General features: G+C 39.5%; 1 protein-coding gene across 4 annotated transcripts; it reads right to left on the bottom strand.

The window, feature by feature from the left end:
• Positions 1–2,760: 2,760 nt before the first annotated feature.
• Positions 2,761–9,965, bottom strand: SOCS4 (suppressor of cytokine signaling 4). 4 transcript variants are annotated; one of them, XM_044074410.1, is made up of 2 exons: positions 9,798–9,965; positions 2,761–4,911 (listed from the first exon to the last, which is right to left on the bottom strand). In XM_044074410.1, the coding sequence occupies exon 2, from the start codon at positions 4,748–4,750 to the stop codon at positions 3,470–3,472; it is 1,281 nt and encodes a 426-aa protein (XP_043930345.1). In that variant the 5' UTR covers positions 4,751–4,911; positions 9,798–9,965; the 3' UTR covers positions 2,761–3,469. The 4 variants fall into 4 exon arrangements, with proteins under 4 accessions (XP_043930345.1, XP_043930348.1, XP_043930346.1 ...); XM_044074413.1 differs by having other exon boundaries at positions 2,761–4,906; XM_044074411.1 differs by lacking the exon at positions 9,798–9,965 and adding an exon at positions 9,609–9,753.
• Positions 9,966–12,699: the final 2,734 nt, after the last annotated feature.

The following is a 12,699-nucleotide window of genomic DNA, read 5'->3' as shown; positions in this document are numbered from 1 at the left end:
ACTATATCTGGAGGCTACTGCTCTCAGAACTGCCTGCCTTGGAGAATTAATCAAATTAGGTGCCGCAGCTGGTGTTGACTGGTAATGCAAAAAGATTGCAGCATGTGTTGCCCGGCTCGTTGAAAATGGCTTGACCAACTATTAGATTGAGATACGCTAAGCAGAACAGTCTTCATGCCTCATGAGTGTACTTGCAATGTACCTGAATTTCCCAGGAATGTTCACCTTCACTAGAAAGTGGTGAGCCCACTGCCTCACTCTCACCGCTTTCCATCACAGGGAGTAGGACTTTAGCCCACCCTGCTTATGTAGGATACCAGTCATATTGTCTGGATGTAACAAAAAAAAAATAAAAAATCCTTGAGGGAGGTATTCCTGAAGCCCCTGCAATACTAAGAGAACCACCCTCACTTCCAATATTGTAGTGAAGTTTGGTCTTAAAAGTATTCTAGACACCCTGGACCTTTCTCTTCTGAAAGTGGCTCCACCCAAAGGAGGTGTCTGTGGGCCAGTTCTTTTTGGCACATGAGATACAGAACTTCACAAAAAGTAATATTCTCAGGTGGACTCTTGAGGTCACACCAGTCTGAAATGGTAGCAAGAGACTGAGGGGGGAAACCCAGATGCTTTCCTTCCAAAAGTCCCTTTTCTCAGGACCACAGATAAAGTATTATCTGTGTCCTCAGGAGGAGTGTGATGGTGCTTGCAGCTTTTACTTGAGGCGTAAGGCTCAACTGGCCACTAGCTGAAAAAGCGAACTGACGAGCAGAAGCAGCAGTGTCCAGGCACAGGACAGTGACCCCAAGAAGCCTACTGATAAAATCTCAAACTAAATGAAGTTATACCCCCTGCCCTTGAAGTAGGATCAGACTTCTGCTAAATCCACAAAACCCATTCCAACACCTGGAAATTGTATTGTGTGATTACATAAGTTGATGGAAAAAAACGCACACAGTTCTGGAAAGCTGTTACCCAGTATACAGAAAGTGTATCTTTTCTGTGGGACAGTAAATTTTACATTCCTTCATTGGATTAAATAATGTCAATGAATGATCAAAGGGGAACTGGAGCCTATCCAAACATTCAGTGGGTGCAAGGCAGGGAAGCAAAGGAACATGATCAGCAACTATAAGGCAGAAGCCTGGAAAAGCACAGCATTGGTAGTGTAAGGGCCTAAAGACACAATGCCAGCAACGACAAGGTCACGACTTCACTTGGCAAAAATTGCAGCTAAGAACAGAAGAAAGCCACAGACACTAGCAACATCAGTGCTGTCCACTCTGGATTCTAAAGGGTGGAACCCAATGCGAACTACTGGATTAGAAGATTCCATTAACGATGAAAGCCTCTTTCAATGCAATATTTGGAACAGATGACCCTATAAATTACTTCAGGTGGAGCAGCAGTAGGAGAAGCCCCCCACCTCACCATTTGTTTATAGCAAGGATAAACTTTAGGAAGGCCAGCAAATTATTCCTTTTTCAGGAATATAGTACAAAGACTTTCGTCTTTGTGTAAAAGAAAAAAGCACAACTTCACAAAATGTTCCTTCTGACTTGGCAGCAACAAAGGCCTGAGACAGCAAGTGCGCCTGAAGTCTGCAACACATTTGTTATCATGTAGCTTGGCTGCTCTCAACAGAAATACAGCCGTGTGAAATGTTATGTACTTTCTCTAAGCAAATTAAATTGTGATTGCATCTGCTGGCAGGCTAACACCCTGACTGAAGGCACAACTTCTGAAGGATGTCTTACAGCCTCTGAAACAAATGCACTGAAAGTCAAACGGAAAACCTTCAAAAGAAAACACTGTTGGAGTTTGTACTGTTGTAAAAAAATCCAACCTGGACTGCCCACAGAAGAATAAACAGAAATGCAGTGACTTCTGATGATACCAAATATCCACCCCGCCATCTACATCATACAGTTCTTCCTCAAAAGTGGAATGCCCTTAAGGCACTAGTAATATTGTTAACAAGCAGTTTTTCTGATGTTTGTTGAAAGTATACCCCTTAAGATTTCCTGATCCTTGTTTAAAGATATATGGGGGTCAAACTGCCTGGTAACATCAAGACTGAAAGTCAAGACTTGTCAGTCTGATATCTAAAGACACACTGTCAATGTTTTGCTTTGCTACTCATTTTGTGGACTTATGGGGGGAAATCAAAATTACCCCATAACCAAGTAAGCTGCATTTTAATCAGATATCAGTAAGATTATGAACTGTAAAAGCACAATCTCATGTAGTTACAGCAACTGCAAGAGTATAGGCTGACAATACATTTCTTTGCTAGTTGACTAAAAAAAAATGTTTTTTTTCTAAGATAAACATGCATGACTCACTTTGATGCACTTCAGCATTTAAAATGAGCAAAGGCTGCAGATGCCCAGCATGCAAGGAGACTTTTGCTTACGTTCTCTCAGTTGAATTAATGACAACTACCACAGAAATCCAGCACAATGTCATGCCTAGAAAACATCTTACTCGCATGGTCAATTCAGACACTCTTATGAAGCAATTCTCCAATGTAAAAAGGTCAGGGGTTTCCATAACTAAACTGCCTTCTTTAAATGAATGGAAATTCCTCCTCCTTGCAATATCGGTCCTATAAAAATGGTGTTCCTGAGTTATGCATAACTTTCTACTTGTGTAAGAGAAAGTGAGAAGTTTGGGAATCTGGATCATAAAGACCAAACCACAAGAGATAAAATCTGACTAATGGCAATGATGAACAGAATTCAGGCAAAGAAGTCACAACACTTCTGTTAAACCAGACAGGATTTTTTACTGCAAAAATAAATAACTTATACATATATAAAGCTATTGCTCATTATGTCTCATTCAGACAAAAAACAGCTGAAGTGGTGTACTGTAATAAACTGCACTTGTGTTCAGTATCTGTCATAAAGTGTTCAGTTTACAGAAAGTAAAAGGTAAAACTTGCACTTGTAACTGGATTTCCAATAGAGCCCGCCAGTCTCAGTACAAATAAATATTGTATATACAGAATATGCTTTCGATAACTAAAATGTAAACTTAAAGAAAACACGTTGAGTACTCATGTTTAAACAGTAATCTTGCAAAATAGCTTTTCAAAAGAAAAGCCTACAAACAATAAATTTAGACAGACTAAAGTGCAAATATTGGTCTACTTATTCCTGCTACCAAACTGTACATCCAAACTGGTTTACACGTTTTGGACCATTACTAGTTACATAAGGTGCAATACTGAAAACAAGTAGTATAAAAAGATGAGGTACCCAAAAGGTCACTTGGAGGTGAAAGAAAACATTTTTTCGGTTATTAAGTTGTAACCCACTCTACAAAGTATTACAAGGAACGTATGCACACTGGAGGTAAATCAAGACACAAGGCAATTTTGCAACAGTGTTGGGAGTCTAATATAGACCTGAAAGCTTAACAGCAGTATTCCCCTCTCCACAGTCAAACTTAAAGATGCTGTTTGACTTTATTGGTCAATCCTGCGCACTCTAACCTTATGTTTATAATGGTACTCCTTTAGGTAGGTTTTAAGTGAAGAGGGAACAGGGAGATGATCAATGGCATCATATTTAGTTTTGCTACAGATGACTGTTCTGCAGAGATGCTGCAATGAAAAAGGAAAGGTCCTGTGCAATGGAACAGACAATAACGGCTCAAAAAACATACACGAGTTCGGATCTTTGTAATGTTCAAGGAGGCCAGTAACATCAGGTGCATGGAAAACACAGGGGTCATGCGCATCGAAGCTGAAGCTGTGATTCCACTGTTCAATCCTGGCATGTAGAGAACGACTATATCTTCTGAAACTAACAGAAAAAAGGTAATCCTCTTGTGCAGAATCTCTCAGTAAAAAGGTTCCTTCTGGTTTTCCTTCTAGCAAAGCCTCAGCTGCATATCTATCCATTACTCCCCAGTAGCATGGATTATTATTTATTTGCAGAAGATCAGGAACCAAGCAATGAACATAATCAACCTGAGTGTGACACTTTGTTAAAACTTCTTGCTCATTGCATCCTTTATCCAGTTCTAATTTGGGTCTACTTATCCTGCTAGAACTTGCACAGAGAGTCACTATTTCATCATCTGACTCAAAATCGTTTTCCTCATCACTTGGCAATGCCTCAATCTCCAGAGAGAAATCTGGATGGCATCTTCTGGAACAGGTTTCTCCATCTCTTTCACACGTATGACGCCATGTACGAGAAGAGGGCATTACTAGTCTTTCAATTGTTCTTTCATCGCCATTTTGAAGTCCCACCTCTGCGTTAACGCACTCTTTATTCTTTTGACTTACTGGGATTGTATGGCGTTTAATTAAGTGCCACCTGAGAGCCAGTTCAGATTTTATTGGGAAAGGGCACTTATCCAACATCAACTCACTAATGTGAATTTTTCTCTTTGAGCCAAATGGTGGACAGTGTCTATTAAGAGTCTTTATAGGGAAGCATTGCCCCACAGCATCTTGAAACTTCTGTTTAAAGGACCTCCCTAACTGTCTACGACTACATGAATGGTCTGCACCCACATCTGAACACGAACTGTACTTTCTTTCTCTCTGGTGCAGGGGAGTGACAGACTTTCCAACAGAGTCTATTACTTCAGCATCAGAAGAGCTCTCAGTCTTGCTTGATCGTGAACGCTTCTTTCCACTCCAAGCATAACCATCTTTCTTGTCATCTGCACTTCGACTTCTATAGGTTTTGGGACGCACATCTGGATTCTTTTCTCCACTTATTTTTTCTGACATCTTTAAAACTGCACTTCATTAATCCACAATTAAAACTGGATAAAAAGACCAAATAGAAAAATCAAAGTCAAATCTTATTTTCCAAATTATACCACTAGTATGTACTCCTGCACAGAACCAATATTCAGGTGTTGATGTGCAATCCGGCCATCCAGTCTGATCTGGGAAAGAAAAAAAAATGTTTAAATAAAATGCAAAACTTTAGACAGATACTAGTGTTCAGGGATTAATTATTATTTAAACATATAAAATTAAAAATAAATGAAACAGGCAGTCTTATACTGACAAAGCAACCTATTCACCCAGCTACTCACTCTAAAACAAACTACATCAGCTAAATGTTGCAAGACAGATGCACTGAAGGACCAATTCAAAATTACCACTAGAATGACATCACATTTAATACTGCAGATAAAGACAACCCTACTTGAATTTTAAACATGCTACTTTAGAGTTGAACTTTTCAGCTGTTTGCATACCACCCCACAAGAACAAATGCATACAATTACAAAGGTCATGGATAAGCACTTCGGAAAACTCAACTAGTCTGCCACTAACTCACGTGTCGAGTTTTGCTGTGCAGGAGGAGGAGAAGAAAAGGCCAATTAGATTAGTGTTGCAATCGAAGTACATCTAAAAGTATTCTCAGGTTTTGCATGCTTTTCTGTCTCACTATCAGGATAATCAGAACAGTACAGCAAAAAATACACTGTGCATTATTATGTCAATAATCAGAATGCTGCATCTACGTACCCATTTTTAACTCTACTGCATGTAGTGCAATGGTTTGAAAGAAAGAACTGGATAGCTAGAGACAGGCAGCACATGTGTTACGCTCCTGCAGAATGTTAAAGCATGCAAAACGGATGGCAATTGCAACTCTAATATACTTGTTAAATCCAGGACACTACTTCCCATTACTTCTAGTAAAAAAAATTAAAATGTTAACAGTTCCAGCAAAATCCAGTCACAATGTGTAGTTCTAAATAACCTGTTTTGAGAATCTAGCAGTGAAATCTCATTTATTGGTGGAGTCATGGGAAGATCTGCAATACATAAACAGTAACAGACACAGCCATCAGCCCATACAGATGCATATTAGTAAGACTAAATGAAGACGAAACACACAAAACTCAAGATGTATGAATTTGAGCTACAGTTCTCATATGAAAGAATGAATTTGAGCATGCTGGATTTCACAAGTTATTAACTGGTAGTTTCTTCCAACATTACAAAAACACATACTATATCCAAGTAACGATTATAACTTTGGTCTTACCAAAACACCCTGGTTTCCTTCTTGAGACAGAGAGACAGACAACACAGCATTTCTGATTGTCTGGAGGCAGGCAGTTTAAATGCATCTGTCATTGACTGTTGGTACAACTGAAAAGCATTTAAAGATTTTTTAGCTTTTATTTTTAGAAATTCCAATAAACAGCACAATACAGTGCAGATATTTCAAGTGGTCTAGCTGTCTGAATTAAATCCTGGTTTCCTTCTTGGGAGAGGAGACACAGCCAGGCTACTTCCAAGAGTCTTAACTGCTTGGGTAGTAATTCATACACTACTACTGATCAGTGTCAATGGGTCCAACAGGTAGCAGACTCTCCTTTGGTGCAGAAAGCTGTGGGTCCTAGTCCCACGTGGGGCAGATCGGCAGCTGACACTACAGTGCAGCAGAGAGGGGGTGCTGTATTCCCAAGTGTGTCATCCTTCATATGAGATGTTAAACAGAGGTCCCATCTGCTTGGGTTGCTGGTATCTCCAAGGGGTGTAAAATATCCCATGGGACTGACCTCAGAGGGCCTTTTAAAGCCTAGCCATGCTTCCCACAGATATGAATCAAACCCTGTACCTTGTGTTTGCAAGGTAAACAGCTTGACCATTATACCAACTGACAAACCTCAAAAGCCGACCAGTACTGTGCTCTCATGCAGGATCTAACCCAGAAAACTGTACATCTACAATCCAGTTTCTATCCACTAGGCAGAAATAGGTGCATTTGGTAGATGTTAAGTTCCCCCAACCTCTGGGTAAACAGATATGATCTACTGACCTAGTAGCAGTACTTTCCTCACCAAAATTTGGCATAGTTCACCGATTTTAGTGAGTGGGTCCTCCCAGATGCACTGCATGTGGTTATTTGCTGCCTTGAGATACAGTACCAACAACTGATTAAGACTAGCCACCCTCCCCCATTCTATTTGTGAAAGTAAATCACCACCTTACTTGCCAATGTGTGCCAGGTTTGTGCAGTCCTAAGTGTTTGTGAAGTACTGGAAGAAACCACGTTTGAATTACACTGGAGACATTTGGATAAAGACACTCATTTAGTCATATTAAAATTAAGATGCAAACTGGAAAGGCATTTTTGTACATTGACACTTCCAATTTAAACTTCAGTACTTGTTATAGAACAAGTAAGAGCTGAGGCAGTACAGGGACAAACCCCAATTATACCACATGTCACAAGGGTTCAATTACTAGACTAGGTATTTGAATTCTGAGACAGGAGGTGGCAGGGGTATGTGCTGTGCATAGGGCACAAGGACTTACCTAGGGAAGCAACAAAGAACTGCTTGTGATACCTCTAGTAAAGTCCGTTCTTCAGAGGTCTAGTTACATTCCCATAGAGCTCATAACACATCCTCCTCATTGAAAGCACTTGGACTGGAGTCACAGATTCAGAAATACATTTTATAAATCAACAGCTTTGCTGTACTGCTGCTAAATGTACCAAACGATAAATTTCCTAAATACAGATCCTTGCACCTCTCAAGTGGAACTCTGAGAAATAATAATTATAAAGTTATTAGAGTCTTGACTGAGAACAAGCCTTTTCTATTTCCTTTGCGCTCAGTGTTCCTCATAACCTTCATGTTAAAGTTCAGCCTCTTTAGAAAACACATAATAGGAATCTGTGTTCTACTTTAAATAAAACAGCTTTCACAATGTCAGGAAGTGGTATGGTAGCCGGATGTGGTACGCAACAGTAATGTTCTTGGTATGAGCAGGCAGGAATGAAGAACAGCAGACAAGGGGAAAAAAAAAAGATCCCTTGATTCCCCCAAGTTTTCTAGCATTAAGTCCCAAAATAATTTTCCAAATATCACCACCAAGAATTTGGACTACATTCTGAAAAGTCAATTGTTGTAAACTTTCCCCACAGAACATGCCCAGACAAGTTTCGATCCCTCACTCGATGATTCCCTAAAAATCAAAAAAGCTACAAACAAATGCCAACACTGCTCGATAAAAATAAAATGTCTAAACAACACTCTCAGCAAATAAATACTTATTTATGTAATAAAAATTGCAAGATTAGAAATAAAATGGTATAAAACAAAGAAAATACAGTTTTGATCTTCCATAACATGTTCATATAAAAACAAAATAAAGTGTATGATCACATTTTTATATCAAGACCACTTATGTACATGTATTTCAGTTTTCTGTAATATGTGAATATCAAAACGGTTGTATATTACATGCAACTGTAATGTTAAACGTTTTATTTACTAAAATGCATTAAAAGGTTTTGACAAATAGTTGCAACATTATTTTAAAAAAAATCTTATCAAGCATCAGCATACGAGTTATACATCTAGCAAACTTGATCAAAGTATGAGAATACTGACAGGCAATTTTTCATTAACATGCAAAATCAGCCCTTCTAATTTTATTTCACAGATTTGTCTGTCACATTGTGAGGTAAATATGCACAAAATTTCTGTCTTCGCCCACATCCCAGTCTTTCACATTTTGCAGTTAACTTAAATCTCTAACTCTATGGCCTTTGGACATACAAGACAGCAGATGAAGAACTTTGTACATGTGCTACATACAAGGGAAGGACAGCTGCATCAGGTCTGGGATTCACTTCTACCCTACACAAATCAGAATACCAACTGGTCTTCAACAACTGCCTTTTCATACTGCAAAAGCACAATCCTACTCAAACCCTTTCCCTCTTCAGTTATCCCAAAAGATATTTTCCAAGTATATAATCTTGCACTCAAATCTCAGCTACCACTTTTTTTTCACAATACAAAGCCCCGTAACTTTCTGGAGATGAGACTAATTTTGAGACTGCTACGACTCTTGATAGTGTCTGTTAAGATTCTGGCAACAATCCAAGTTTCTTCCTTACTTAACATGCATAATGCATTGTGTCAGGCACTTAACTTTCATGCAAGTTAAACTACATATGTATAAATTAACATAACACAACATGCAAAGCAGATGAGACGTACAAAATAACATCCTTTCAAAGGATGAACTTACAGGCTGGGGAAACTGGGGAAGGAACTAAAATACACACATCACAGCAACAGCATATAGCAGTGGGCAATTGTATGAAGTGATCTTTTGGAATATAAAACAAATATGAAAACACAAACTGATTTATCATCAGGTTGTCCCAGAGGTCATCTACAACATTCATTTGTTATACAGGATACAAAAAGCACAGCATACAGGCCTTCGTCACACAGTGACAGGACCAAGAAACTGAAGGCAGGCAAAAGTAGTCTGTGTGTTCATATATAAACAGCAAGACTGACACCTAATCATAAGACTGGAGCAATTCTCGCAGAATATATGAAAGAGTAACAAAAGTGAATTCCAAACAGATGTCCTGACCATAAGAGCAACAGCACCAAGACAGTACAAAACTGCCAGGAAGACAACAAGCTTGAGAAATTCTAAATCAAGTCGGATTTACATGTGGCACATAAGAGAGCAGTGAAGAAAAGTACGTTTAGTTACCCAGCCAATTTCCCTATTAGTAAGGTAACATAGATCGGAACACACAGATTCTCTTCTGTGAATAAAAACAGACCGCAGTAGTGTATACCAGGTAATCTGGACTTCTACTCAGTGGTCATCTCAAACTTGAGTCCACAGTGTAACTACGTCTTGCAATACAGCCATCTAAAATCGACAGGAGTGGATGTGCTACACTCCTAGCACATATATGGAGCACAACACTACACAACGCTAGGAATTCCTAAAAACTGGAAGACAGACCGATTTAAACACTCACATGAACAAAAGCTTGGATAAGCGAGATTCCCTTTTCTCATATCTCCTGCCCTCTTGGATTCATTCCAGTCTAGCATCAGGAAACAACATGGTGATAAGGCAGCTGTAGACTTGCTAATGTACTGAAAGAAAAAGACTGACGTTAAAGGGGCACTGGCTCAGATTTTTTGCTAGAGGAGTTTCTTTACATTTTAGTACTCTGTAAGTCACATGTTCAGCTAGAGGCAAGGTTTTCAAATAGCCTTTTTAGCATACTGCAGGTCAGATTACACAAACTCTCAGCGGGGGGTTTTAGAGGAAATGCTTAGAACTTGCAGCTGCAGTTTGTCCTTTTGTATTTTCCTTCCCCCACTCATGAGCAATTAGATTAGCTGAATGACTGGATTTTACTCAGCTAGAGATGCTATCTTCTTGTCACACATAGACCTGGAGCCTCTTTAGCAATGAAGTGATAGCTACTTTACTATGTACTTGTTTTTTGCAAAACTCTGTCAAATAAGTATTCAAGCCTAGGCAGCTGTATTTTTCATGCTTGTTGCTACAGATGTTTTTCCCTCCACTATCAATTATTTTTCATACAGTCTGTTATTAGTGTTGCTTGTTAGTGTGTGTGTGTGTGTGTGTGTGTGTGTGTGTGTGTGTGTGTGTGTGTGTGTGTGTGTGTGTCTGTGATGATGATGATGATGATGTAGGTGCGATTTTATAGTCATACAGATTTTCCCTCATTTTACAGCACAGCATCACTTTGGACAGTTCTGCCTTGCAAAGAAACATGTTATTTATTTATTTTCAGTTTGATTACCGGGGAAGTCCACTGGGCCAAGAAGTGCCCATTTTCAGTGGAGGCCCAGGGAGAAAAGCTCCATGAACAGTATAATACAATATAGGTTACAAAATGCAAATAAACGTTGCAAAGTGAAATACCATACAGTATAGGTTGCAAAATAGAAAATAAAGATTACAAAGTGAAATACAAGAGTAGGGTTCATACATTTGAGAGTTGCAGAGTGTAATATACATTATGAGACAGTTTAACAACTTGACAACAGGGTGTTTTTTTTTTTTTTGTTGACTAACAAATGTCCAAATATACCAAAATAATAAAATATTTTGCATCTTTTCTCTAAAAATGTCATGCAGCTTTCAAACTGAATTTAATCAGTGCTCTAAAAGTATTTTCTCATTAGCTGATGCTGTATGTTGCCCTTCAGAAATCACACCATAACTATTTGTCTAATAGTGATTCCATCCTACTGGATTTCTTTCCTCACTTTTTTTTCTATCATTCATTGTGGAAAAATGTTTTCAACTTTCACATCTTTCCTGCCTGTTTGACTGCATTACAGTTAATTTACACTGATTAGCATTTGACTGCTGTGGTGGTGCTGCGGTGGCGTTGTCGCCTCACAGTTAGACGTTACCCATTCGATTCTCAGTTAGAGCGTCTTCTGTGTGGTGACATGCGTGAATGGGCGTTCCTTCGTTGAAGATTGTGCGTTAGGCCCGGCAAGCCAGCACGTAAAAATCTACTGCCAATCATTAGCGGACTGGAGTTCTGCTGTGGCGACCCCTAACCGGGAAAAGCCGAAAGACACAAACAAAGCATTTGAAAGCGGAAGCAAATGCAGTCTATACATTTTACCATATACTTTTCAGTACCATTCCTAGTATATTATAGTAGGTAATTACAGGGATACTTTTACTAAGGCAGTAAAAATTAAGTGCTGCAACCAAAATCTCATGCCATCGATAACCCTATATTTTGACAAGTTATAATAGCTACTTTTCTATGTATGTATGCATGTATGTATGTAACACAATCTACATTTATATTCATCTGGTTTGAAAGTAACATCTTCTTTGTGTGTTACTGACAGACTGGAAATTCTAGGCATTCTTCTTCTTCTTTTTCTTTCGGCTTTTTCCCGGTTAGGGGTCGCCACAGTGGATCACCTGTCCGCTCATGATTGGCAGTGGAGTTTTACGGTGTCGAGTTGCCAGCCCAGCGCCCAACCTTCCACAGAAGGCACACACATGTACACACTCACACCTAGGGCCAATTTAGAGTGTCCAATTCACCTACTGCATGTCTTTGGGATGTGGGAGGAAACCGGAGCACCCGGAGGAAACCCACGCAACCACAGGAAGGACATGCAGACTCCGCACAGAAGGCACTCCAGCCAAGGATTGAACCGGAGAACATCTTGCTGTGAGGTGGCAATGCTAACCGCTGCACCACTGTGGCCGCCCAATTCTAGGCATTCTTGAATGTCTATAAATTTCAGATATGATACATATCTCATAATGCAGATCGCAGTTCACAGACCTATTAATCACGTCTGTACATCGGTTACATGATAGCATCAGATAACAGTGTTTAGTTCAGAGAAGTGACAAAACCTAAAAACTTATACAGATGCAATACTGTCATCCTGGAAGACTTAGCAGGACACGAATGAGCAACAACATTTACATAATGCCTGCCAGTACACTTCTGGATGACCCAAACCATAAAAACACACCCCAGCCCTGAATGAGAAATATTCTACTCACACAAAATGTACTGTCTAGACAGCTAGACTGCAGATATCATGCCAGTGACAGAACAGTGTTCCCACTCAATATGTCACCTCTGGTGACTGCTGCCATTGCTGTGACTGCATATCTCATGTCAGTGACAGAACAGTGTTCCCACTCATTATGTCATCTCTGGTGATTGCTCTCATTGCTATGACTGCATATGTCTGCCAGTAACAGAACAGTGTCCCCACTCATTATGTCACTTCTGGTGACTGCTCTCATTGCTGTGACTGCATATCTCATGTCAGTGACAGAACAGTGTTCCCACTCATTATGTCATCTCTGGTGATTGCTCTCATTGCTATGACTGCATATGTCTGCCA

Source organism: Protopterus annectens, chromosome 6.part0, assembly GCF_019279795.1.
Source record: "Protopterus annectens isolate FY-2018-M chromosome 6.part0, PAN1.0, whole genome shotgun sequence".
NCBI lineage: Eukaryota > Metazoa > Chordata > Ceratodontiformes > Protopteridae > Protopterus > Protopterus annectens.
Note: the sequence above shows the minus strand (reverse complement) of the source record. Positions and strands in the feature narration are given on the sequence as shown.